This window comes from Trichophyton verrucosum, assembly GCF_000151505.1.
Source record: "Trichophyton verrucosum HKI 0517 chromosome Unknown contig00670_1.f1.exp, whole genome shotgun sequence".
Taxonomy (NCBI): Eukaryota; Fungi; Ascomycota; class Eurotiomycetes; order Onygenales; family Arthrodermataceae; genus Trichophyton; species Trichophyton verrucosum.
Window position 1 is genome coordinate 99,194 of NW_003315292.1, and position 27,548 is coordinate 126,741.

The following is a 27,548-nucleotide window of genomic DNA, read 5'->3' on the forward strand; positions in this document are numbered from 1 at the left end:
GCAATTCTTGATGGTCAGCTAGAAAAAATAAGATATAGGGGCTGCAAGATCAGGGATTCGCTGTTATCCTCTCTGCGGGAATGACGGCTCTTATTCCCTTCCTATGCTAAGGAGTTATATACACCAAAGCCACCACCTGGCAAGGAACAGCTGACACTGTGAAGGAATGCAAGTCTAATGTTCGCTGGAATATTCGATAAGCGCTTTTACTGGAGACAAAGGGATATCCATATCAAGAAGAGTACGAAGGCAAGGAAATAAAATGGTGCTCAGAGATTTCTCTATGGTATCGGAGGGGCAATAGACTTATAGTATGGGCGTTGAATAGTCATAATAATGGATTCGGTATGGAAGGGGGGAGTAGGGTATACGGTTTCAGGTCGTGAAAACAGTAATGTGGTTAGTTCTTCGATGCAACAGTCGGGTGTTCCTCACTTTCGGCGCCCTTTCGTTTTAATCGCTTGCGGTCTGGAGATGGCGATAGCTTCTTCTTCGCCATCGCAGCTGGGCCCGTCAAAATGGCTTTCTCGTCTACCATGCGTGTTCAGGCCGGTCAGCATGGTTACTTTCCCAGGTTCCCCGGATAGGAATACTGCCTTTGCTCCCTTGATGGAAGCTCTGTTGGCTGTCTGGGTGTGATCTGTCCCTACCTGGGGCTGTTTTTTGCGCCTCGTCATAGCTGGGAGGTAGGTCGGTCATCTCTACATCCGATCTGTCACCTGCACGTTCTCGGCCGGGTTTTGATTTTGAATTATCTGCCGCCGAGGTGGTCTGTGCCGGACGCTCCTCAATGTGACGACACACAGGTTTGGCCAGTCGTTCCTTTAACCCGTCGTTTAGATAAACAAGGAAGTAGGGGGTTGGCGGGTTCTTAACGTTGCGATCACTAAAGATTTCTGCCGTGCTGTGGACCTCGGTTACTTCGGAATCGTTATACTTTCGCCATATCTTCTTTTCAAAGTCAAATATGTAAATGTAGTAGTGACCGAATTCCACGGATCCATGATGAATGAATACCGCATAGAGATGGTAGGGGAGAGACTTCATATCGTTGAACTGATTATCTATCAAATGGGCAAGTTGTTCTATCCGAGAATCAATGCCTACATGCTAAGTTAGTACTGCAGTGGAAAGCGAAAAAAGCAACTGGAATTCCACTTACGAATGAGTTCCTTTCTTGTCATTACTTCCAAATTCGAAAGGTGTGCCAATACCCCTTCATCGATGTCTAGGGCATCATTTCCCATTTCAGGATCGTCTTTCATCAACATCAAGTCTTGGACTTTGTCACGGGCATCTTGAAAAAGGTCGGGGAGGGATTCCTAATGAGAAGTTAGCCAACAGTCGTTTTATCTTAGTAGAGGGAGATAATACATTGTTGCTTAGTAGCTCCTCCCGCCGAACTTTTAACCCATTAAGCTCGTCGTTCCATGCCCACTTTTCTCGGCGTCGTTTATATAGACCCATATTATCATGTTCCGGGACGTCCATGTATCGGTCCATGTATATTGTTTCCTTTAGCTCTAAATGGTGAGTGGATTTGAAAGATGACTTCTTAACCTGATCGAACTGCACACGCTGCACTTGAATTTGTAGTACTGGTGGGATCTTGCTGATGGCTCCATACTGTTCTGCGTCCGCACCATCAACATGTACTTTTTGTCTATCAAAAGCACCGTCAATAGCAGAATAGATGTCTCTCGAGCCAGTGGCGACATCGACTTTGATATCTGACCAGAACTCGTTTTTAGAACGTATACCATTCATTGCAGTGATGTAAGATTTGGTCTGTCCATAGAACAGACTTGTATCAAAGAGTTAGTATGTTCATCAACTTAAAGCACTGAGAGCTATCACTTACTCCATGATCAAATCCATCTGATTCCCGTCTGCGTCGATCTTGGTTGGCTTAATTGCGCACTGAGCTTGGAAGAGCACGTTGTTGATAACTTCCGTGACGTCCTGCTGGGCACCCAACTCAACTTCTTCTCGAATTAGCTGCTCGTTGTCAACCCGTGGAGCAGGCCGTGGAGGAACTGGTGGTGGTCTGTTAGGGGCTACAATAGCCTCTGATACCGGGTGCTCAGGTGTAATACTGGTCTCGCTGGAGGATGAGGTGACTTCTTTTGTTTCAACAGTAGGCACCACAGTTTGGTCTGAAGCGTTGCCAGACTCTAGCTCATTGGAAGCTCCTGTAGAAGGGGTGACGCCAACATCTTCTTTAGCCGACTCCTCCTTTTCTGGAGAGCTGCTACTCGGTGTAGACTTCTCTTCAGGGATTGGAGCTGGAGGACCGACAGGGCCCATGATGGGCATCCCATTAATCTCCCCTAACTCTGATATCTTGTGAGTTGATAGAGATTTACGCCGAAACGCAGCTTCACTTGAGGAACTGAGCAACGTCAGCCTAGCAAGCTCTTGGGTCGGTGTTACGAACGCATCAGGGGAAGTAATCATGTCGTTGAACAGAGCTTTCAATTGCACAAGGACTGTAATTGAAACAAAAGTTAGCTGCTGCATACAAGTGTCATCAAGGCCAAGAGGAACTAACATTTCTGTGAGCGTTGGATCTCTAAAAGAGATACTTTTCGCGATCCAACCTTTTTATTCCGAATCACCTCCTCATCAAGTTCAGTTTTATACCGGTCAAGATCCAGTACCATATTCCGGAAAGGCTGGATGGTAAAGTAAAATTGAAGCAAACTGTTCAGGTAACAGGTGTTACCAATATTTCGAAGTCCGACCGGCCAGTCCAACAGTGCGCGGTTCGCCGGGGCGCTATCGTCAAGCAGCATGCTACGGATAACCGCGCTGCCACTCTCCTCGGCAATAACAGCAAGTGCTTGTCGATATGTATCGATCTGTTCGGGAGCTTCCGAGCAACATACTGAGTATGCAGCTATTATAGCAGCATCATCTACCGATCTATCGGGGATCTGGAGCAAACGGAATGCATCCCCAATATCCATTTGGGCAGAGGCTGCTTCGCCCGTCTTGAGAAAATGTTGTAGGGCTTCAGACTTTCGGCTATCTGCGATAAGTCGAACAGCTCGTTTAGCTACCTCTTTGCTGTCAGGACTATCGCTAATCTAATTTTTGTTTTTTAGATCATGGTTAGTAAGAGAGTGTATTAAGATACGGTTCAAGGAGACATACCTTTGCAGTATACATCGAAATCACGAAATCATCAGGGGTATCAGCATGGACTCCCAGGAATACTTCAGCTTGCTCAGCGGTCGTCACTCCTAGGACATGTATTAGCTTTATGCAAAGGGGGAAATTAACAAGAATGAAGGAAAGACACGCACTCTCTTCTGCAGCGGCCTTTATCTTTTCGCTCTTGCGGTAGTCGCCTATTCTCCAGAGATGTTTTCGTGGCTCCATATCATTTTGAGTATCTTCAAGCCGAGCATAGAACGATCCGATGATGGAATCATCGCTTAGAGCAAAGTCTCGGTAATAGTCAAGGTTGAAATATGAGTAAGAATCAGGTACATCATCGTCGGCATACTTGCCGTTCGTTGTTTCTAACTCAACAAAATCATTTATTGTCTTGCCATCGACAGGGTCTCTCCAGTGTCCAATTGACCGTAAGCATCTGAAATGGTAGCTATTTCGTGATGGTATAATTCTGTTTTGCTGGCGATAGGCTTCAATGATCAGTTCATTAGACATGTCGCTGACAGCCCCTAGATGTTCATAGAAGCTATACACTGGTTAGAGCAGGAATATTCATATACACAAAAGAAGGCAACATACGGAGCTTTTAATTGAGAGCTATTGGGGAAAGCGCGGGTTTTGGGATCTGTAAAAGGGCGTAAGTCGATGTTAGGTAAATAGGGATGATGTGTTATACTGACAGTCTGTTGTACCGAGCAGCAGGTTAAACTGGCTTATAGAAGGCGTAAAAGCTATATTTCCCCCTTGGCCCTCTGTCTCATGTTGTGGCCGCTGGCTGATAAGCACCAGAAGCTCGAATGAGATATTGTCCAAGAAGATATTTAACGGATCAGTGTATGGCTTTAGCGCTTTTGTATCGGGCCGCGGTGGTTCCCAGCGATCATTCTGCGACGTAAAAAAACAGTCAGATATCATGCATTAAAGAGAAGAAGAAGAGAAGTACGGAGGCGAGTCATGAAATGACATACTGCTAACTTAAAGCCCAGGTATTCAAATAGTTGCTTGCAGGCTTCTCCACCGGTGCCAAAGCAGACTGTGAACTTCTTGTTCATGATATTGATTGATCTATTGCGCTGTTCATCATGCAAAGTATTGTCGATGTATGTCTTGAGATGCGTGAGGACGACCAACGGTGTTGGTCTGCCTATCCCTTCCAACCGTTGTGGTTCCAAGGCTAGGGCGTCGTCTACTCGTTTCTTCAGGATGTCTTCGTCCGTCAACAAGCTCACCCATTCTGGCTTGATAAGGGGTGTCCAAAGCTTCAGGTGAACTGTGGCAGAGCATTGGGTTTGCGTACAGCTGTAGACGTATACCTCTAGAGCTTGTCCCGGCGATCTGGCAACGGTCTTGAGCCTATCCGCCGACTCCTTGGGAAAGTAGCAAAAGTGGTGCACAGTCCCTGGTCGACAGGCCAACTGTGTCTTGAAGACAACTGCAAGCTCGAGATGAAGTCGACACTTCTGACATACCGACGAGACCTGGTATCTGGCGCCTGCAACACGCTGGCTGTCGATCGCCGGGAGCACTGACTGGTGAGGCTTTGTGATGAAGCGATGGACACAAGCGTTCGAGTCGGAGTAGTCCGGGTATGTAGACTTATCGTAGAAGATAGGTGGCACGTCTTTCAGGATATTGAACTGCGGCCGAGTAGGGCTCGCTGGGTCATGGTGCAGGACATCCTGTATGAGCAGAGGAGCGGTTTTGCCTAGATTGCGCAGCACCCGGGGGAGGGCATTCAGGTCAGCGTCCGGGACTCTAGAAAGGCAGAAGATGCTGCGGACATACCCAGCTTGGCCGGTAAAGCCATATAAGCGTTTCTTCCAGCTCTCGCAAGCTGGCGGTGTGTCTGGCGTAGCTCGATATGGGGGGTTTGTTCAGCCCGGTGTTTACCTATCTAGGAACCGTAGCAGACGAGCTTCTCGAGCACAACTTTGGCGGCTGTATGTTGTTTCTTTCGACCAGCGAGAGGATCGACAGGCTCCGGGCAGCCTTTTAAAGCACGAGCGAGGGTGGCAGCAGTGCTGGTCGGGCGTGAAGGGAGCTTGCTGGCCTGGCGGGTAGATGAACCGGGCTGGATTGACTGGGCGCGGGGAGGTACAGCGGCAGCGGTGCGAGCAGCAAGCAAGCAGCAACGAGTGACGGTCGGGCAGGGCAGGACAAGCAGCGGCTCAGGACATCGTCGGCGGCGTCAGTCATCAACCTAGAGAGTGAACAGAGGCACAATTCCATCAGCGAGCCGGCGTCGTTTCATCCTTCGTCGTCGTCGATTCTTCGTCGTCGTCAAGTCCGCGCGCCAAGCCTCGTCCCAAAAGGGCAGAAAAACCAGCAACGCCAGCGACGAAACATCAAACGACGTCGAAAACTCGCCCGCAACCGCCAGACTCGCCCGCAAACGTCTCGCTCGTCCAGCAACGATGGCCGGCCAGCAGGAGGCTCCCGTGTATCACCCCCAGGATGCGCTCAAGCGCGCCATCAACACGACAATGGTCACCGGCGGCGTCGGTCTGTTCACCTCCGCCGTCCAGAATACCCTCCAGAAGCAGAACGTCGGCCCTTGGGGCGTCTTCACCAGGTCCGGCAGCACGATCTTCTTGTTCGGTATGTTGATTCTGCTGATGTGCTGTCATTGCATGGTGAATTGATGCAAACTACGGCCGGTAAGAAGTGATGCTGATGTGTTTTGTGTGTGCGAGTGTAGCTGCCATGGGAGGATCCTACGAGTTTGTCAAGACTGCCTCTGCCAACCTGCGGACAAAGAAAGACTACTGGAACTCGGTCTACGGAGGGTTTGCTGCTGGTTCTCTTGTGGGATTCCGAGGTGAGTCCTTTTTGCCATCGTTTCTAGGACTTGCAGGGAGCATTGTGTTTTAACGTGTGTTTCCCTCTAGCTCGAACATTCCCGGCCATGATCGGATACGGAGTTGCACTGGCTACACTGCTGGGTGTTTTTGAGTACAGTGGAGGAAGCATAGCGGGCAAGATTGCCGACCCTAACGTCGATGAATACGACCGAAGAACCGCCCTCAGGAAGAACTTCCGAAGTCCTGGCGAGGAGACAATTGCAGAGCTGGGTGAGCGAAGAGGTATGTCAGGCCCGCACCTCGTGGCTATTCTGCAGCTGTACCTGTCTATATCTCTGCAATTGATGATAGCTAACCGTCCGCAGGAATCGAGGCACCCGGATTTGCAGAGAGACGGCGAGAGCGGATAAAACAGAACTACGGGATCGATGTCCCCGTAACCCAAGCATCTGCCTCCCCGACTACTCCTCTCTCGTAGGATTAGAAGCACACAGCCCTGCACCGTTACATGTCCATATGTAGTATATTTCCGAGTCTAAACCAGTCGGCTCTCTCTTTCTCTCTTTCTCTCTTTCTTATTTTTTTTGTCCCTCTTACAATTACACCTAGACATGAAATGTCAAGTCAAGTCAGCGTTTCCTATACAGTGCCACCACACCCTCCGCCTGCCCACCGGCCTCTCCACCGGCCCTCCGGCTTGTCATTCTCTCCCAAGGTCTCTCTATGCAGCAAACAGCATCCAACATCCCTGCCCTTCGCACCCGACTTTGATATCACATGACTGTACAGCCACGATCTGAAGTCTTCCGAGAACAAGAAAAGGAAAAGACAAAAAGACAAAAAGACAAATGATGACGTTGGAAAGGTGGCTGTTCAGGCAAAGGTCAGGGACGAAGTTGTTCATTGACACTGCTTGCTGCAGAGTAATGACACCAGATATCGTTCAGCCTCCCCAACCTTGCAAGAACCGAGATCAACGGGCGGCTGCGGTCTAGCTGGTAGATCTCGCACTGTGGCTGCTTGTAGCTGTAGCCGTCACTAGAGGATCAGGCCAGCAGCAGCAGCAAGCGGGAGTATAAGCAGCGTCAACCGCCGTATCGTAGGGGGGTCACTTTGTAGCTACCACCGCATGTTTACCGTCTATCTACTATTCTATCTACCCCTTCATCGCCTTCCACCGGCTCTCTGTCCCTCTCAAGCACTTCTTCGCGGAGTAAACAAAAAAGGAGGCCACCCACCATCTGGGCAAACGACGTCATCGCCTTCGGCTCTCTTCCACTTCTCCTTTCTCTCCTTTTTTTTTTTTTTTTTTGTCTTCTTCCTCCTCCGCCATCCTTCGCACTCCTTAAGAATCAGAAACAAACCACTAGAATAGCAGAGAGACAGAGAAACAGAGAAGAAACGCACCTCACAGCTCCTTGCACCGTCGTCATCTGCCATAGTACCGTCTCAAGCTTGCCGCTGGCCTCGATTGCCTGTGTTGTTGGTTGCCCCTTGGACTCGCGGGGGTCAAGGATCGCTAAATAACGGCCACAACAAAGTCGCTGGATAACTACTCTACTATATACGAAGATATACCGAGACATACACAGGGATACACAGCGGTGTACAGCGGACCGCAAGCCGAAGTGACCTGCGGGCTCTCTCTCGCCGGCCAGAGACATCGCCGTCGCCGATGGCAAACAGACCCGGCAGCGCACCTCACGACACCGCCAGCTACACCATGGCCAGCTCCATGGCCAACGTCGACCATACACAGCTGAACACCGAGTACAACTCCATGGCCGGCTCGCGCCCTGCTTCGTACATTGCGAACTCGTCAATTGGGCCGTCAGACTTCCACGTCCGCAGCAACATCCCAGACGCGTCCCCTCTCAGCCAACAGCAGCAGCAGCAGCAGCAGCAGCAGGCGTCTGCTCCCCATCAGTCTCGGTTCCAGGAAGTGCTCTCAGTCAGCAGGCGAGGCTCTATGATGGACAGCGGCTCCGTAAGAGAAGGTCCTCGTACGGACTCTCCGGCTTCGACAGCAAATACAAACCCCATTTCGCTCCCGTCTCGGAGCTCGACGCTAAAGAAAAAACCATCGCTTAGCAAGAAGGCGAGTTTGCGGCGGGGAGGCAGCCGCAAGAGCAGCCGGGCCGGCAGTGTGCGCAGCATGAACCTGGGCGAGAAGGAGAAGTATGGAGTTGCGCAGGACGAGGCCAACAGCGCATTCTTCGTCCCTATCCCAACGAGCGGGAACCCGACTGAAGTCCTCGCTGCTCGGTTTCAAGGTCAGTCTGCCTCGAAAGGTAGTATAGAATACACAGATCTAACATGATATATAGCTTGGAGAAAGGTACTAAAGGACCTGGTCGCATTCTTCCGTGATGTTCAGCGCTCATGTGAAACGCGCGCGAAGAGTCTCATCTCCGCTTCAAACGCTATAAATAATATAACCATGCCACCGATGTTTTTAATCTCCGGCGGCATATCGGATGCGACGGAAATATTAAAGGACTATCATAAACAGGCATTGCATGAATCCAATAAGGCTAGGGAGATGGAGACCGAGATTATCATGCAGCTCAACGGACTACGGGCTGATCTGGGCCAGAAGATTAAGGAAATCAAGAACCTGTCCGGTGACTTTAAGAATACAGTTGATAAGGAGGTTGAGGTTACTCGAAAGGCCGTCAAGCATCTACATGAGGCCCTTGGCCTGGTAGACAGTGATGCTGCTGCTACCTCAGGCAAGGGTGATCCGTTTCTTCTCCGGATGAGTGTCGACAGGCAGCTGGAAAGACAGATTGAAGAGGAGAACTATCTACATCGAGTAAGTTTCAGAATTTTATACTCAGGAACTTCTACTCCCGTACTGACAGAAAAACTTCCAGGCGTACCTAAACCTTGAAAGGTCTGGTCGAGAACTTGAATCAATCGTGGTTGGTGAAATACAGAAGTCATATAATGTATACGCCAGCATCCTGAAGCGGGATGCCGATTCCGCTTATCATGCGGTTGAGAGGCTCAAGGAAGGACCTATTTCTATCCCCAAGGACCATGAATGGCGTTATTTCATTGACCAGACTGACCAGATGGTCGATCCTGACCTGGATTTAAGAGATCTGGCAAATATAACATACCCTGGAAAGGATCACCCTGCTGCCGCAGAGGTCCGCGCTGGCATGCTGGAGAGGAAGAGCAAGTACCTGCGAAGCTATACACCTGGGTGGTACGTACTATGAAACCTGGTGTCGACTTTTTATATACACTAACGATATCTCGAAAAGGTATGTTCTGTCACCGACTCATTTACACGAGTTAAAATCGGCAGATCGAATTGCATCCCAGCACCCTGTAATGTCTCTGTATCTCCCCGAGCAGAAACTAGGATCCCACTCAACGCCTGAATCGTCATCCCACAAGTTCATGCTTAAGGGCCGTCAGACGGGATCGATGCACCGCGGACATGCTTGGGTGTTCCGTGCTGAATCCCATGAAACAATGCTAGCCTGGTACGACGACATCAAGGCCCTGACTGAAAAGACTGGCGCAGCAAGAGACGCATTTGTTCGAAGACATGCTCGCTCTTACAGTGGCGCCAGCTATCGAACCGCCTCTATTAGTAGTGACGGGGTTATGGACGAAGATGAAGCCGATAAGACTCCCTACTCGGCAGACCATTTGATGCAAAGGCAGCATTCCCCTACAAGCGAGGCAACCACTGCCACTGGCTCCCAATGGCGACGTCAGAGAAGTGTTGGTCGGTTCCCAAGCGATGTGCAGATTAACCAGCATCTAAACGCACCTCTCTCACCCGCTAGCTCTGAGAATCGCGACATCAGCAATACTGTGCCGATCTCAAACGCAGTCAACCACAACAGTATCAACAATGAGCAGAGACAGAGCCAGCATTTCAACCAAGGTATAAATGACCTTCCGAGCCGGGCATCCATGGACAGTGAATCCAGGTCCAGCAGACCAATATTCGACAGACGTCGCTCGCAAGTCAAATATGAAGACTGGGCGCAACCACACCATCACCCCCGACCAATCACAATATCCTCCCAAGGTGGAGATGCTAGCCGCCTTGTACAACAAACTCCTTCTCCACTCTCGGAATCTCCCTAGGGACCGCCGCTCGGGGACCTCACGGACCATGATCATCACCAGCCCGCACCAACATCCCACCCTCACACAACAAACCACGAAATTAAACCAGATGGCGTGAACGGAACCGCACATCCCCACCTGGACGGTGACGGAAGGGATATTGAACCCATCGTCACCGACGGAGTAACCAACAACAGATCATCCCTTTACCCGACTTCACCCCTTGACCAACCCTTGAGTCGAACATCCATCGACCTGAAAGTTCCCGGCCAGTTCCCTCAAAGATCCTGATCCTGCCTTCCTATTAAAATTATTTATACCTCTTCTGCTTTTGCTCTTGTTCTTGCTCTTACTTCTGTTTCTGTTGTCATTTTTTGACCCGTTTGTGCCGTTCTGCATCGCATTGCTCAGCGATATACCTACTTTCGTTTGCATCTACATATACTCACATATATACTCAGGCTGCCACCGGCTGTCGAGAGGACGAAACCTGAAAAATGGTCTCATTTCCTCTCTTTTGACATACTGCATGTACAACACTAGCATGGTTGACTTTATATAACTGCATTTTTACCTTCAGGAAACTCAATTTCTGCCCAATATTCTATCCTCTCACCTCTGTCCTAGAGGGGGGTTGTTTCAGTAATATTAATACGTAGGCAAAATTACTCCGATCGTGATAACTTTATGGATAATAAGGAAATTGATTTTTTTTTTTTCTTGGTAGGGATAATAGGATAGTACAAGTTGGTTAACACTGAAAAAAGAGGGCAGATTCAAAGGAAAAACGCATCACTAGGTCAGGGTCTGGAAGCTCGAGACATATATCTGGCAGAGAAAGAAAGGAGATAATGGTAGAATGAATCAAAAGACGTAAAAGAATGCAGATGACCTTTTTGTTGTAGCTGTTATCATCCAAAAGAAAAGTCAACCGCCACGTCACCAGCGCCAGATTCTCAGTGTAATGTTAAATCGCGTGGATAATTTGAAGAACTAGCAGGGCTGTAAACTGAAACCTTCGTTCCCTTCTCTAAACTTCCCCACCACTAGCTCACTTGCTTCAGATCCGTTATTATCTGCATCCACATATTGTTACATGATCTGATCCTGGGTAATAGGAGCAGCTTCACCAGAGCCGTTGAGGTCGGTAGTTGCTTGACCTGGGACCGGGCCCTGGCTCTGTCCTGGATTGACATACTTGACGAAGGACAGGCCAAGAGGACGACCGCCGTATTGATAACCGGTGAACTTGCCTAGTTACTGCGTTAATATATTGCAATGCAGACCGCGACACAAAAGATAGTCTTACTGATTGCGGTTTCAGCATTGTCTGCGGTGTCAAATTGGACGACACCGGTACCACGGGAGCGGCCGTTAGGCTCATACTGAATTTCGGCGCGCTCGACTTTTCCGATGGTAGAGAATAGTTCCACAAGGTCCTCGTTACAGGTTGACCATGGAAGCTAAATTGAAGGTTAGATTAAAGGAGATATGATACGGATGGGGGAGTTCCAGCTTACGTTGCGGACATATATCGAGACACCTCTCTCTCCACCATAGGTGGCATAATCGGTAAATGGGTTAGCAGGAATGGATGCAGCGGCTGTACCATCGTGTGCACTTCCAGGTCCAGAGAAGCCTGCGCCACCAAATCCTCCTCTACCACCTGCGCCTCCATAGCCTCCGAAACCCCCACGGGCCCCAAAGCCGCCGCCTCGACCACCGAATCCACCGCGACCGCCAAAACCACCAAAACCCCCACGGCCAGGGAAGCCAGCAGAGCCGGCGTAACGATCTTCACGGACTTCGAGTGGACGGCCCTGCCATTCATATCCGTTGAACTGCTGGATGGCATTGCGGGCATCATCGGGACTTTCAAAGGCAACAATACCAGATCCCTTTGGACGGCCGGAAGCATCCATGTGGACATCTGCACGGACAACGGCACCTTGTTGGGCTGTAACTATGGTTAATATCTTCAAACTCTTGCCCACATACATACCAATCAAAGATGCCGTGGTTAAGGAACTCGTCATGACTTACTAGCTTGGCGGAAAAGATCCTTTAGATCCTGCCAGCCAACATTGTATGGAAGCTAGAAAACCAATCAGCCATATCTCCCTCAAGAAAAATCCCATACCTTCTCAACCAATTATGGTATTCGGGGTATAGCATGATTGAAATGCGGAGCATGAATATAAAGTGGTATACAAACGTTAGCAACATAGATCTGGCGGCCACCACCACCAGGGCCACTACCAGGGCCACCGAATCCGCCCCGGCCACCTCCGAAGTCGCCGCGTTGAGGCGGGCCGGTAAAACGAGGTTCTGCCTCTCGGTCCTAGGAAAGATTAATACTAGAATAAATGGTGAACACAATAGATTTCACTCACTTCACGGACGTAGACGAGTCTGCCCATAAGGTTCTGGTTACTGAGCGTTGCAACAGCCTGCTGAGCTTGCTCCCTCGTTGCGTATTCCACAATCCTGTCATTTAATTAGTATATGAAAGATGTTATAATCGAGAGGGACAGCATAAGAAAAGTCAAAAGATGTAACTTACCCGCAGCCCTACATAAACCAAATCACCAAGCCCCAACCCGTCAACCCAACATTTCATCAAAATGGCCAAAGAAAACCAGGAAACCAGCCGCAACTACACAATGACGCCCACCTTCGACATTCCATTCGGAAGTAATAAGACATCGGCAAAGAGAACTTCTCCAGCTATAGTAGAAAACAAGGGAGGAGTCAATAGTCAGCCAAGCTCCTCCAAAACACACTCGCAGGCAAAAAGATAAACCACCCCCATCAATTGCCTTTCATTGCAGGAATTTTCTTGCATTGGCCCGGCTCACCCTGTCTCATGAAATCTTTCAAATGATGCCACTTGACATCGTACGATAGGTTGCCAACATAGACTCGGCGGTCTTGTTGGGACGATTCGCGGACTGATTGCATCATTTGTTCCTTGGCAACGGCACGATCCTCGAGAGAACGAGCAGGTGGAGGACCACTACGGCCGCCGTATGCAGAACCTGAATAACCTCCAGATGCAGCAGCCACACCGCTCATGGGAGATCTCGATCGACGATCACTGCGACGATAATCTTCACGGCTGCGGGAACGGCTCCGGGGTGAGAACGATCGCCGATTCCGACGTGGGCTTCGGGAACGGCGACGTGGAGAGCGTGATCGCTCACGCTATATTTAGTTAGTCGATTTTGATCAAACAGTGTCACATTTGCTGTTATCACCGCCTAAACCAGGGGGATATTTTTGAATGATAAAAGGCAAATGCGTTCAGAGATGAAGAAGGAAAAGAAAAGAAAGAAAAAGAAAGAAATAAATATCCATGCCTGCAATCAACAGGGTAACTGAAGGCATGGACACACAAGTTGGTTTTCATGTATAAAAATAGCCCAGCTGGAGACAGGCCCATAGGACCTGTGACAAACGGGAGGCCGGGGGAAAGGAAGTGTTGGGGGCAAAAAAGGGGATAAGATATCCGGGCCGTTGAAGAACGAGGAGATTTGGGATAATAGAGCCACATAAGAAATAAAAAAAAATGACGTATACTCAGCTCCCAGAAGGTTGGCTAATCCCACTCATAAATTTGAGCATTATAGCGCCTTCAAAGGTCTGGCCAAATATACAGTGGGAATATTGCCAGCCATAACAACCAAAGACAACAACTGAGTAGAGGAGAGGGGTGGAAGAAAAACTCGCAGGTCGATGATCCTTGACTTACTTGAGAAGGTCGATAAACGTCAGCTGTACCTAGGCATGTATCAAATTAGGAATAAGTCGCAGGTATAGGGATATAGAGCAACGAGGGCTAATATAAAATGAAAGGAACGAAAAATGAAGGAAGATATGCTTTTAAAAGGGAAATAGATGGCAGTGAAAGGAGGAGGGGAAGGATGGAGTGAACAGAGAAAGAAGAGGTGACGTTTTCTTTGCGGAGTGGGTAATGGGATAGCGTGGAAGCCTAGTTCATAGAACGGGGACTGAGTTGACTCAACTGCAGCAGCCGAAAGCCAAGGCCAGGGAAATGGAGTGTGGGAGCAGGTAAGCAGTGATAGGGCAGGGCAAAGTGAGAGGGATGGGAGGGTCTTCTCTGGAGGGGGTTAGGGAACACGGGAGCAGGCGGAAATTGGCTGACTGGGGAGAGAACAAATATGGAAAAAAAGGCAGCAACTCCAATAAAGCACCGAGTAGGGTAGAAAAACGAAGCAGTAGTATCAATCTTTTACGGCATATGCGAGCCTTCAGGCGGAGAGGAAGGGGAACGGAGAGGCCGAAAGGTAGAGAGAAAGGGGGAAAGGGGGTTGGGGGAAAAAAAGATATGTCGGAGACAGAATCAAACCGAGAAATCGAGGGACGAAAGAGTAATGATAATAAAAAAGAAACGACCGGGAGACACGCACCCATGACTTGGAGGTTGCAGAACGGGATATATTTTATAATATGGATCAGCGATGAAACAGGACAGCCAACAGGCAGGCACTGCACTCTCAAAGATTCCAGCACACGTTCAGAGTCACTCGAGTGAAGGGCTTAATGTCTGCCGTTCCTTCGACTTCGATTCACTTCTTGCAGTCTCTCTCCCGATCTGGCACTGTATTCTTAGTTTATTTTAATTTTTTTTTTTCTCAGTTATCTTTCTGCCTTCGCCTTCTTGGTCTTTTTGTTTTTCTTTTTTTTTCCGTCCTGGGGCTCTGCGGGTTTGGACTTGGGCGTTGGTGTCGAGCCGTGGGGATAAGTGTGATGGGGGATGGATGGCGCGACCTCAGATGGGCTGCACGACGAAGAACAAGCTTCCGGCGTATGTAATTGGAGGAGCTAGAGAAATCACGGAGCAGGGATAAGTCGCCAGTTCGGATCTATGTCCCAGAGAGTTACTGCTCCTTGAGGCTGTCTGTCCGTCTCTTGAGTGTATGTGTGTGTGTGTGTGTGTGTCAGGCCAGGCGCGGAGGGGGGAGGAACGGCGGGTTCGGTGTGCTCTGCTGTGCTGCGTCGGCTGCCGCAGCTCTGGTCTGGGGAAGCAGCTGCCTTGCGGGCTGGTCGCTCCGCGTGCAAGGGGGGGAGGCTGAAGTGCGCGCGCCGCGAGAACGGTGGTATGTATCGTCGCCTGCTGCGTCTTTGCTTCTTCTTCTTCTTCTTCTTCGCCGTCGGTCGTCGTCCTGCGCGTCGTTGAGGAGAGGAGAAGAAGGGAGAAAAAGGACGAGGTCGAAAGCTCGTCGTCGGAAGTTGTTCTTTTTTTTTTTTTTTTTTTTTTTTCCTCTTTGGCTTTTCTCTTACCCTTTCGGGATGGGGGCGTGACTTGGGCGGGCGACAAGCGCCAAAAGCGCGGTTTACTTTCTTTTTTTTTTCTTGTTTTTATTTATTTTTTTTTTTCGACTATTTTTCTCTAAACTACAAAACAACGACGAGACAGACAGACACAGCACAGAAAAAAGGGGAGGGACAGACGTTGCAGCCAGGACGGCGATATGACTGCTCGAAAGGCGGCCGGACGGGACGAGACGATGAGACGAAGATGCCTGAGGGATGGTGTGGTGATTGGCTGGACCCTGACAGACCAAGCCCACAGTCAATGGTGTGCTGCATGCAGCGCTGCGTTCAGGATAGGATGCTGTTGCGCAGGTTCAACCCGCTTCCAATCACAGCGCTAGAGGCGGCGTCGAGGACCGAGGTGACTAGCTGCTGCTGCTGCTGCTGGCCGCCAGAGAACCCCCACAACCCAGGCATGACAACCCTTCTGTCCTGACTGTTCGTTGGCGGCGTGGTCCAGGAGCTATATACTTGCATATTCACACCGCGGAAACATGATGCGGGGGGCAAAAGAGAAGCAGACCGGACAAGAAGCAGGCAGCAGCAGAATTAAGTACTGAGTCCGTACTCGATACGGCGTACAGGAGGAAAAAAAGTAGGTGTGCAACGCTATCCGCGGCGGCTTAAGGTACATCCTTGCTGGCCTTATAGTTTGATGTATGGCCAGGGGTATACCTGATCGCCCATCAGCAGCCACCAAACAAGCAATCAACAGGACCGCGGAGCCACGGAGTTATTATAGGGCGTCCATATGGGACACGATTGCTCGAAGATGGCCGGCCGGCGGAGCTCGTAATTTGGCCTTTATCCTGGCTTCTTCCTCCGGATTCACTATCTCTTTCCAGATGCTTGCCCCTTGACTACCTCGCAGAATCCGTCGCACATGATGGCCAATCTTGCATATTTTTAGTGAAACTGGAACCTCCGTTATGCTGCAATATCCTTCTCCCTTTTCCTTTATTTTATATGAGCACGCACCTGTGCGGAGTAGGGCTTACTTCTGTCAAGTGCCAGCCAGTTGCAAAAAGGAAAGGGAAGAAAAAAAAAATGTGAAGAGAAAGGGGAAAAAAGAACGGGACAGAAGGACATGGGGTTGACGAACCCGTTACGCCGGGCTGCACGGCTCAGATTGCACGCCTGTTCACTTGCCAATTGTCACACGCTCGTTCTGTAAAGACGATCAGTCAATATTATCTAGATATTGGGCAGATAGCTCTTTTCCCACCTGCTGTCTGAACGAAATACGGAGTAGTGTGTGATACCCTGCTTGTGCCATCGTTGAGATGTCGAGAGATCAAAGACCCCGATTGAGGTTACATATGATATTTTGTCTTCGTACCGGTTTTTCCTCTCTTTTTCCTTTTTTCCCTCTCTCAACAGGCCCCACCACATCCTAGCAGGCAGCCAGCCACCCTCTGTCAAAAATACCTGCCTTACTTCATTCCAGAACGTCCTCCATACCACGAACTCAACTAACTACAGGGGGCCATCCTCAGGACTCCGGGCATTAATTACCTCATACTTCTCCCTCGAGGCCCAGATTAACCTAAGTTGCTAGTCTTATCTTCTCTCTGTCGACTAACTACACATCATAATACTCAGAACTTATGTCTCGCAGAGATATCAGGTTGATAATACTCACTTTTGCGGTTGTCTTTTTTTTATTTAAAAAAAAAAAAAAAAAATCGATACCCAGCGAGCACTACTTACCTGGTACAAAAACGGTTCTGCTAACCCTTTTAGTACCCCTAGCCCTGCGACCTCCTACAATAGGATAGCAGGCCCCTTAAGTAGGGCGTCTCAAACTCGAACGATGCACTCTTCGAATGCCTTTTCTTCGCTGACTCCGACGATGATGGATCATCTTAGCTATATTGTCTACCGGATATCCTTTTATACAAGATTCTTTCTGTCGGGCGGCCTCGTATTGATACGGCATTATTAAACAGGTCAGGCCCAGACAGACGAAATATACACACAGTAGGTTGGTAGGCCAGTCTGGTTTGAGATGCATTTTCTGCGCTTTGTTGGATTTTCTAGGCCGGCCTGAGAGTTCTTCTTCCAGCCTGCATTTTCGTCTCTCTCTGAAAGTGGATTTTATACGTTCAGTCAGACTTGCACCCGGGGTGTCCAATACAGTCGAGCCATATTATTGCCGGTCCGCTTAACCTGAATATACAGGACGGGGACCGGGGAATGTCACCACCGGTCATGTTACGAGGGAGCCTCAGGGTAGATCACCAGCCAGACACCACTTCGTGCAGTTGTACGGCTCGCCAATCTCTTGGTAAGAGGAAAATCGCGTTATGGGTAACATATTTGCCTTGGAATGACAGGCGGAACCCGGACAAGAATCCAATTGGAAGACCGGGCTATGATTCCTCCCACGGCCGAAGAGGACATGGTTGAACAAACACCAATCCTAGTCTGTTACAGTCCTCCATTCTCTCCTTCGCTTCATATCGACAAGCCCTGCCCTCCGGGCATGCAGATCTCCACCCCTTGCCTTTTGGTTGGTGCACTGAATGCATGTATATCATGGTATCCTCATTCCTAGCCCTCTGCATACGTGGATATCAGTGTTCGCTGGATCTTCGTTGTCGATTCGCCAGCCCGCACGCATATATATTGCTCCAGAGAGCGTTCAATGTCCACCAATGGCGAAGCTGTGTAACCCGATGCTGGATGCCTCTTCAAGGCTCGTGATATCGGAAGCCACTCTCCTGCACCTTTAAGTCTGTTGTCGCCGGTATCCATACCTGACAGTGGATATTTGTTCTGGTCCAGGATCTGGATTCTTCTCTCCCTGGTTCAGGCCAGATACCAACAGTGTCATTCACCACGGCATCTAGAACTCTTTCTACCATCATTATCCCGTTCTTCCACACACTCTTGTTCCGGGAAGGTTCGTCAACCTCAACTTTCAAATTTTAAATAGTCTGAGAACCACCAAATGGCTGCCACAGTCACGCCAGGAGCGTGACATGTTGCGAAGCGAGAAATTGAGTACAAAGCTAGTATGATGTAGGAATTTGAATGTCTTACTTGACATGGTAATTTTAATCGGAGGTGATTTTGTGATTATTCAAGCTGAGGTGACCTTGGCGTTTAAATACAACCCCGGGCCTAATTGAGACAGAAGATATAACTCTGTATCTCGGCTTTTTGCTCCTTTCTTATGTTTTGTGCCTACCTACCTCCTTTTTTGGTAGAAATTCCCCCCAACATATGCTTTATGAGGCGGATAGTATGCTTCCATGAAAACTTCCCAGGCATCACTTTTCTGTGGATAAAAGCCAATAACTGGCGTCGCTTTTCGGCCGGCATGAATCATAAGGAGGATTCAGACTATCACGTCCTATATTTTGCGACATGTGCACAACTTATTCCCATCAAAGGAGAAAATTTATTGCCCTTCCTTCAATGTTGTCTTAGGCATCAACAACCTACTGTCCAGCCTACTCTGTACCATTGACGATATTTTGATGCCGAAGCGATCCTTATTCAATGGTTTCTGACACCAATGAAATAAGAAACGCCACAAAAAACCCGGTAGTTCAATGAAGGACCTGATACGTTTCCTTTTAGCTCCGTATCTATTCGAGAACACAAGAGACTTGCGAGCTAACTGGTATCAGTTTAAAACTAAGCAGCCACTCGACTTCTAGACGAACTTAGCGTCAACCTTCGATCAGTTTCCCGTCGATCCGTGCGCTTCTGTGTTCTGATTCTGCAATTGGAATCCCCTGGTTTGCCCTTAAAAGGCCACGAAACTGGATAATCGACCTAGACGCGATCGTTTACAGGCAATGCTCTCTGCATGCCAACTTCCAGAGCCAGGCATCAGACATCAAGTAATGCGCCCCCTGTGATACCTCATTCCTTCTATTTCTCCATTTGGTTACAACATCTAGCGTCCAGCTTCCGTCACAATATTGTCCTGGGATCAGCTTTACAAACGGCAACTGGAACCTATACCAGCCATGCCGGATACTTGCTTTTAAGTAGTGGCATTCCCTCTATAAAATGCGTGCAGTCGTTCGATTAAACACTTGCGGGCTCTCAAACTTTAAAATGTTCTGATTGACCCACACGGTTCATCCGCTGGATAAGAGGAGCTAACGGAGTACGACATCCGCGGAGCCTAGGGGCACCCGAGGACAATTGATACAGTATTTTGGTAGACCCGAGGAAAATCCTTGGGAAATTCAGGATGGAGCATTGAAAACATCACTAATTCCTAGAGGCGGAATAACCGAGTCATCGTTGGGTGTTGCACGATAAACCCGCATGTGGAAATTGCGGTGATAAATATGGGACTATGGCACTGATTACTCCCAACACATACCTACGATTTACTCCCGTCTACGGACTAAATAGGGGATCATGAACTACAATCACTTCGGATCCACTTGGGCCTTGATAAGGACCGAAATACCAAAAAAACACGTACCTTATATGCTGTAAATATGACACATATTTTCGGGGAAATCCGTTAGATCCCTTTGGCTCATTGACTCCGACCTTTTGTCATTGGAATGAGGCACGGGATATCTTATTTCAAGCACTGCCTTTCGAATCAATGACTTTGGGGGTCAAGATTCTACTTTTCCCTCCTTCAAATGGCTTTGCGGCTCAGCTATATAAACTTTCTTCCCCGGACCAATCATGCCGTCCAGTTGTGTAACATCGCGGCTAAAGGTATTACCGAACCGCGCGGGTATCCATTGGTCCCGGACACGCGCGCGTCTCGGTATGCTCCTTCCTAAAATTGCATGTTTTAAGCAACTTTATGCCAACTGCAAAGCTACCTCAATTTAAACGTTATGCCCTGGCACATCTAATTGGTGTCAGCTAATTATGTATCCACTGTTAGGAATTGAGAGGCCCCCAACTCCCATATTGAACCGGAGAGACAAGCACCGGGAGATGGGGTACTACTTAAAGACCGGAGACTTAGAGGCGCAAGCTCACGCATATTCTTATTAAAGTCGAACTAGTGGAAACCGATAGTTATACCACCAGATAAGAGAAAGGCCAAGGGAAATATATTTTAAATATGTTGGACGACGAATTAAGGGTAATAAAGGGCAGATATACCAATAAAAATATGGAGCCCGCTATAAGATTAAGCCCAATGTCAAGTCAAATTTTTTAGAATATGAACGGTGAGCGCTCCAAGAACAGTGTGCTAAATTACTTTTCATCATAACTCGCAAACGAGGTGTGAGGATATTCAAAGTTCTTTCCAATATAACAGGCTGGAGATTTTGCCAGTAGCGGTATAGGGAAACTCACCGCGCAGATTTCGAGTCAAACATATCAGCCGCGGCGAATCAGCGCCCATATAACTTGGCTATTGCATATGACAGATCGGTGGTGGATTTTAAACTTGGCATGGAGGCCATAATCTTGAATCTGCGAGTTCATCAACAATAAATCTAAGATGATGATAATCTGACATGCTCTAACAATTGTACTCCCTTTTTACGGGATAAAGGAGCTAAGAACAGAGGCCTAAGGCAAGGAAACAGTCTGCACCCGTTTCCTCAGTCTACCTCCCTTAGCTATACCTTATCTTATTTCACTGTTGTTATTGCGATTTCATGACATTTTTTGGTATTTGCAGCGTCGAACAAGTCTTAAACTTGTTCTGTCCAAGGGAATTTCAAACAGTACGTTGCAGAGTTTGTCGATTCGCTGACCGATAAGACGGTGTATAAATTCTGGTGAGGTCAAACGTGCAATTTTTGTCCCATATGGGCTTTTTCAGCAAGTATATGATATATTTTGAAACACGTTGTTCTCTTCTGTTTCTCTAGATATTAGAGTTACGGTATAGAAAATTATCACGAGTTGAATGTAGACAAGAGATTAAACAGGACTGCGGGTATCTAAGCTGACGATGCTGACTTTGCAACTGCAGGCAGCAACGAGGCATCACATGCTTTTGAGACAACGGGAGGCTCTCCGATCTAATAATTTAGATCTTATTCCTCAGGCTGGTCCAGGAATATTTGACATCTGTATATACGCATCGGCACATGCCAATATCTGTGCATGCATATGTACATACGAAGTGCCGAAGTCTTGCCCTGGAACAGCATCCGAGTGGACAATGGATGCCGGCAGGACGGTTCCACCCGTGATGGAATGTAGCCTAAAAAAAGTGAACTGTTCGTAATGCAAGTTCGGCTTCGGGACGCGGAACGACGGCTGTAAACACCAAAGCTATGGCAGGTATATATTTTGACCCCTCCATCCCTCGATAGAGAAGTTATACCGGAAGATGAAACAGACGACTCCCTTTAGCATTTCAATACGGTTTATGATCTACCGAGAGGAAAAGCTTGCCCTCAAGGCTCCACCCGGGCGAGGGGAGTAGTTAACGAACTCTTCTGGCTGAATATAGTTGTATGCGTACGCACTCGAAATCCGGGGTTGAAAAGAAGAAAAAGCCGCAAATGAGGATCCTGGGTTCGTCTGTGCGTGTCCGTCTCTGACCCGGCCGCTTGACGGAGCATGAACGAACTCCGTCCCTGCGGGCTGAATCGGCATGCCTGGGAGTCTCTGGAGGAAGGGAGTTTATAGATCCCAGGGAGCAAACTGGGTACACCCCGGACGGCTAGTCGCTGCTAACGACCACATCGATATTATTTCCCCAGACGATTGCCAGATCGTGAAGAGGGCCCATCCCAGAACCGGGCCACTGCACTAATTAGCTGTAATATACCTTCAGGACAGCGCTGGCAGGTGAAATTGCGTACCATGGCAGGTCAGTTCCATGACAATTGGAAAGCCAGGCGAAAGAGTCTCGGATGGCAGCTCCGGCCACTCAACGCGCAAGCGAGCTGGGGAACAGACCAGGCAAAGCGAGCTGTGGCTTGCGCCCAGGTTTCGAGCATGCCGGGCCATATCAAATCTCCTTCCCTCTTCGACCGCCCTGTCGTGCTGCGTCGTGCGAAGATGTGTGCTGTGCTGTGTTGTCCTGGCCTGGATATCATTAGCTAGCTGGTCGTCATTCTTCTTCTTTTTTTTTTTTTGGCCGGCGGAGAAATCTCCACAAGCGACGGCGTCAAGGCAAAGCGACCTTCCTCTTCGGGCAGCCCACCGGTTCCCACTCGCCCGTTCGCCCTCGTCTTTTGCTTTTTTCCCACTGCTCTTTGGCAGGCCTCGAGGCCTCTTTTTCCACCCTGTTGCAACGCAGGGCCAGACGTTGTGTGCGCGCTGCAAGGATGGGGTACAAGTCGCACTGGACTGCTGCGACCTAGGCTGTCTTGTTCGTGATATAACTACGGCGCCTGTCCCGCCCGCCGCTCCTCCCGGGCTTCTCCTCCCTGGCCCGCCCTCGCTGACGGAAGTGCTGCTTGGAGGCTGGATGAAGAGCATCGAGACCGGCAGAGAAGCCAGCACCACCGCCGCTACGCAGATACACGCCCGGGGAGAAGGGTAACTAGTCGAAGACGCCGCCCCCATTGCACTTTGCCCACCTGGTGACCACCATGGGCCTCTCAACCAAGACGATACACGTTCACCGCCACCAGCAGCACCTGAAGTGGTCTCGAGATATCCCTCCCGTGCTCACGATCAACTCGGGTGAGACGGTCACCTTCGATGCGCTTGACGGAAGCAATGGCATGATAGCAAGGGATTCCGGTGACGATGCTATATTGAAGTTCGACGTCGAGAGGGCGGATCCCGGATTTGGACCCATCTATGTCAACGAGGCTGAGCCCGGAGATGTGCTCAAGGTCGAGATCTTGGACCTGCAGCTAGGCGATTGGGCATGGACTGCTATAGTCCCGAACTTCGGGCTACTGGCTGATGAGTTTCCGGAGGCGAGGCTTAAGATATGGGATATTGACCCCAGCCTGCCCTATGTCAAGTTCAAAGAAGGGGTGCACGTCCGTAAGGCACCATTCTTAGGCATCATGGCAGTTGCACCAGGTGTCGAAGGAGAGTTTTCTACCATTCCGCCCCTCGAGACTGGCGGAAACATGGACTGCCGATACCTTACTGCGGGTTCTACGCTCTACTTGCCCATCCGTACCAAGGGTGCCCTGTTCAGTTGTGGTGACGGGCATACTGCCCAGGGAGACGGAGAGGTCTGCGGGACGGCCATTGAGACCACTCTTACGGCTTCATTACGTCTAACAGTCATCAAGAACCAGCCGTGGGTTACCTCTCCGCAGTTCCAGACACCCCCGCTCAAGCAGACGCTATCTGCCGCAGATATCGAGGCAGATAAGGGTGAATATGCCACCATGGGTATAGACTGTGATCTCCTCGAGGCGACCCGGAAAGCAACCCGTAACATGATTGAATGGCTCACTCGCACCAAGGATTTAACGCGAGAGGAGGCCTATATGCTCACTAGCGTTGCAGGCTGTCTCAAGATGGCCGAGGTCGTTGACATGCCCAACTATGCTATTGTAATGACAATGCCGCTAAGCATATTTGTGACCCCAGATTGGCCAAACGGAACGACAACCTGATTTTTTAACTATATGGATTTTACTTTTGGAGCGTTACTTTTCATGACTGATTATTTACTTTGTTGGTTTTTCCTTGCACATCTAATGCCTGCTCTCTTACGGAATATGTTCTTCCTCCTCCATGACCGCCTCTTGCGTCTTGGATGCACATAAACCGCTCACATCCAATACACAACGCATACATAGCCATAATAAATATACCCATATACAGAGTAGGCATGGGTTCGGTGTGTGACCCCATGTCATATATATACATTCGCCCACATATTTCCGTCACCCTGGTCCCGTTCGACTGGGATTCCCGCAGCTCGGATGCTAAAAGGAGTCAACCGATGCTCAGTCGCCCCTGTCTTCCCTCTACACATTAAAAGCGTGCGTTTCTCTGCTCTCTTCCCTTCCAGTACTCCATATATATATAAAATACCCCTTTAAAGGCATCCTTTAGCGGCATACATAGACGTATTTGACCGGCCAAGTGGGACCTAAAAAAAAAAAAAAGGTACTGCATGGAATGATAGATGGTTGCATAACAATATATAGACTTGTTTAAGGATCAAGCCCATTTTAGCTGCATAAGTATCCTTGCTTAGGCCAAGCAGGGTAAGAAGTAACTGGATAATCTGATCCTAGTGGCGCCTTGCAGGCAATCAACTCGCTGATAGAGAATCTACTGTCAATAGCAGCCCGTCAAGTATTTATTTATTTATTTACTCGGTCTGCATCTTGGCTTGAAACAACAATGCCCGTAGGGCGTTCATCCACAGCGACCGCGATACGAATGGATCACGGCCGGATGAACATTCGATACCGAGCTACCAGGAGCTAAACCACCTGCCTAAATAAGAAGGTCGTTAACTCGCTGGCTAAAATTGAGAAAAAAAAAAAAAAAAAGAAAAGAAAGAAAGAAATAATTCCCCGTACGCATGCATAAAGTTGTTTACATACATATATCCGGAGTTTTATCCCAATAGCTTGTTTTTAGCACCAAGAAGAAGAAAAGAGAAAAAAGGGTCCTTCGCTTGCGCCGGACGGAATGTGGATCTGTCCGTGTTCACAGCTAATGAATAGCCAGAAGGTTGATAGATGGCTGGAGGCTTGAAGAAGCAATAACTAACTAGTTAATCGGACTTGCAAACCGGAAGGATTGATCCGTCAACGTGGGAAATGGGGCCAGCTTGTAGGGAGAAAAAAAGGGCAGGTCGAGCGAAATGGATATAAATATAGACCAAAAATGGAGCCACGGAACTTCCGTTAACCATGCATACCGTTTGCTTATTCCGTCCTGATATAGTTTGATCTATCCGCATAGTTATAATAGTAGGCATAGTTATAGGTTATAGGGGTATAAGGAAAAAGGAGCCCGGTAACCGGGCTCGAATGACAGGAGCGAAGACATAAAACCCCTGGGATCAAAGTTTGTTCATAATGCAATACAGAGAGAGAAACGAAAATAGAAGCGTTCAAAAAGCGTATCAAGGCCAGTAACGACAAGGAAATTAAAAAGAAAAAAAATGTGATGGGAGCAAAAATAATGGTATGCGGGTAATATGGGGAAAAATAAAACACTTTTTGCCGCAATGTAGATGGAGAAAATCCCTTTCTTTTACTGCGACTTGCGGATGTATGCCACAGGGCCTTCGTACACCTTTCTTCCGTGAAGAATGTACTGGCCAATAGCGAAGAGGATAACGGCTCCCCATACCAGGGAAGACCAATTCATGGTCTCGGGGGTAACCACCTTTGTGCTTGGGAAGAAAGTGAAGACGAAAGCGAAGGAGAGGTAGAGGGCGGAGAAAAAGTTGATTCCCATTCCCCAGCTTCCAAGGGAGAATCGTCGTGCGGGCAATGGCTCGGCGCACCGTCGGCGGTACATGAAACAGACAATACTCAACACGTAAGAGGCATAGAGAGACCCAACTGTGATGGAGGCGATGGCGTTGAACGCGGCAGTGGAGCCAATGTTGATTAGTGATAGAAGAATAGTGATGAGAGTGGTAGCCAGGACAGCGTTGACTGGGATTTTGGATGTCGGGTTAACGTTCGAGAAAAACTCGGAGAAAGGAAGGGCGTTGTCTCGGGCGAAGGCGAAAGCCTGGCGAGAGCAAGTGGCGAGAATACTGATGGCGCTGCAGACTTCAAGGATAAGGATGATGCATGCCAGGCCAGTAGTTGCGCTCTTAGAGCCTGTGGCATAGAGGTAAGCCGAGAGGAAAGAGAAACCAGATGGAGGCGTGAGTATAGAGTCGTCCACTGGGCCCATGGTGAAGAGGAAGGTGATCAACATCACGAAACCAAGACTGCCGTTGATGATGGCAGTGAAGATCATGCACCATGGAACGACTTTGGAGGCATCCTTGATTTCCTCAGCTATATCGGAGTCAGCATCTCATCCGGACATAGGAGTGGAAAGCAATGGCCAACTTACCAATATGAGTAGCACCGTCAGGACCCAAGAAGGAGAAAATGGGACTAATCTGGCCAACAAGTACGGCGACACCAACAGTAGACCAGCCGCCAAAATTGGTGAACTCGGTGAAGACTTCCTTTGACGGCGACTTCTCTCCCATAACCCAGAGAGTGATCATGGTAGCAAAGAATCCAAATATATGGAGAATGAGAATCAGCCCTTCCAAGCTGGGAAGGTGACTGGCGGCGTAGGTGTTGACGAAGGTAGCAATGAATGCAATGGCAAAAGTAAGAAGAGTTCCATGCCATCTCTCAGGGGTGTATGAATCGCCATAGTTCAACTGGAGGAACCCCTGGATGAGGGTACCGCAAAGAAAACAAATACTGGCAAAGCCGCCCTGCCATCCCAGCACAGAAAGCCAGCCTGAAGAAACCAACAGTTAGCACTGTATATATGGAAAAAGAAGGCACTGATACAGCTATCTTACCGGTGATGTAACTCAGGAACTTCTGATACCTGGGACTTGCAAATTCAGAGACCCAGTGATATTGGCCTCCAGATGTTGGAGAACTGTATTTTTTTTTGATCGTTAGCAAATTATTCAAACATAAAAGATATATGAGGTAGGGGTGTATCGACTTACATTGAAGCAATCTCAGCCATAGAGATGACCGAGCAGAAGAAACCGATGAAGGTGGCAATGTACATGTAAACCATGCCGCCCTTTCCACCGTTCACCAGAGCGAGAGTCGATGTGCTATTCATGAGAAGTAAATTTTCAGTTCATGTTCAATCATAATCACTGTTGGTTAAATTTTGCGCGAGACGGAGCTATCAACGCACAGCAGAACCGATTCCCATGTTGCCATCAGCGTACAAGTGAAGCCGAGTGTAGACAAGAAGCGGAAATTTCTCTATCACCACTGGTCAGCAAAAGAATCCGGCATTCTTCGTTTCTGCTACTTCGAAGGTGAATCTCACGTTGAACTGCTGGGGTTTTCCCAGCCGCGACATGTCTTTCTGGTCGTTGTTGGAGGCATCGTCGGCGGAGTTAAAGCTGACGTCCAAGTCGCCTTTGCCAGTCTCGATAACATCGGGTTGGAACATCTTGATCGTCTGGCCGTCTCTTTGGCAATGGATTTCTTCGTATCTTCCGTGTCCTTCGTTTTTATTCTCGACGTCGCCGTCCTAATACTATCGTCGCAACAATGTGGCAGCAAAATCACAAGGCCG

The 27,548-nt window shown here is 48.9% G+C and overlaps 7 protein-coding genes across 7 annotated transcripts; 3 read left to right on the top strand and 4 right to left on the bottom strand.

Annotated features, from left to right (window-relative positions):
* Window positions 1–400: 400 nt before the first annotated feature.
* TRV_06130 (ubiquitin C-terminal hydrolase, putative) lies at window positions 401–3,675 on the bottom strand (the record flags this gene model as incomplete). The annotated part of the gene is made up of 7 exons (XM_003019796.1): window positions 401–531; window positions 651–1,103; window positions 1,163–1,322; window positions 1,375–1,804; window positions 1,862–2,489; window positions 2,552–3,089; window positions 3,157–3,675. 7 exons carry the CDS (start codon window positions 3,673–3,675, stop codon window positions 401–403), a joined length of 2,859 nt encoding a protein of 952 aa, XP_003019842.1.
* Window positions 3,676–4,091: 416 nt separating this feature from the next.
* On the bottom strand, window positions 4,092–4,987 carry TRV_06131 (uncharacterized protein; the record flags this gene model as incomplete). Its single annotated transcript, XM_003019797.1, has 2 exons — window positions 4,092–4,885; window positions 4,966–4,987. 2 exons carry the CDS (start codon window positions 4,985–4,987, stop codon window positions 4,092–4,094), a joined length of 816 nt encoding a protein of 271 aa, XP_003019843.1.
* A 607-nt stretch (window positions 4,988–5,594) lies between these two features.
* Window positions 5,595–6,391, top strand: TRV_06132 (uncharacterized protein; the record flags this gene model as incomplete). The annotated part of the gene is made up of 3 exons (XM_003019798.1): window positions 5,595–5,778; window positions 5,879–5,998; window positions 6,069–6,391. 3 exons carry the CDS (start codon window positions 5,595–5,597, stop codon window positions 6,389–6,391), a joined length of 627 nt encoding a protein of 208 aa, XP_003019844.1.
* Window positions 6,392–7,704: 1,313 nt separating this feature from the next.
* TRV_06133 (uncharacterized protein) lies at window positions 7,705–10,094 on the top strand (the record flags this gene model as incomplete). Its single annotated transcript, XM_003019799.1, has 4 exons — window positions 7,705–8,254; window positions 8,309–8,796; window positions 8,846–9,195; window positions 9,254–10,094. The coding sequence occupies 4 exons, from the start codon at window positions 7,705–7,707 to the stop codon at window positions 10,092–10,094; spliced, it is 2,229 nt and encodes a 742-aa protein (XP_003019845.1).
* Window positions 10,095–11,168: 1,074 nt separating this feature from the next.
* TRV_06134 (uncharacterized protein) lies at window positions 11,169–12,112 on the bottom strand (the record flags this gene model as incomplete). Its single annotated transcript, XM_003019800.1, has 3 exons — window positions 11,169–11,329; window positions 11,386–11,539; window positions 11,597–12,112. 3 exons carry the CDS (start codon window positions 12,110–12,112, stop codon window positions 11,169–11,171), a joined length of 831 nt encoding a protein of 276 aa, XP_003019846.1.
* A 10,803-nt stretch (window positions 12,113–22,915) lies between these two features.
* Window positions 22,916–23,908, top strand: TRV_06135 (uncharacterized protein; the record flags this gene model as incomplete). The annotated part of the gene is made up of 1 exon (XM_003019801.1): window positions 22,916–23,908. The coding sequence occupies one exon, from the start codon at window positions 22,916–22,918 to the stop codon at window positions 23,906–23,908; it is 993 nt and encodes a 330-aa protein (XP_003019847.1).
* A 1,603-nt stretch (window positions 23,909–25,511) lies between these two features.
* Window positions 25,512–27,080, bottom strand: TRV_06136 (amino acid permease, putative; the record flags this gene model as incomplete). Its single annotated transcript, XM_003019802.1, has 4 exons — window positions 25,512–26,275; window positions 26,334–26,738; window positions 26,803–26,885; window positions 26,959–27,080. The coding sequence occupies 4 exons, from the start codon at window positions 27,078–27,080 to the stop codon at window positions 25,512–25,514; spliced, it is 1,374 nt and encodes a 457-aa protein (XP_003019848.1).
* Between the last annotated feature and the right edge of the window lie 468 nt (window positions 27,081–27,548).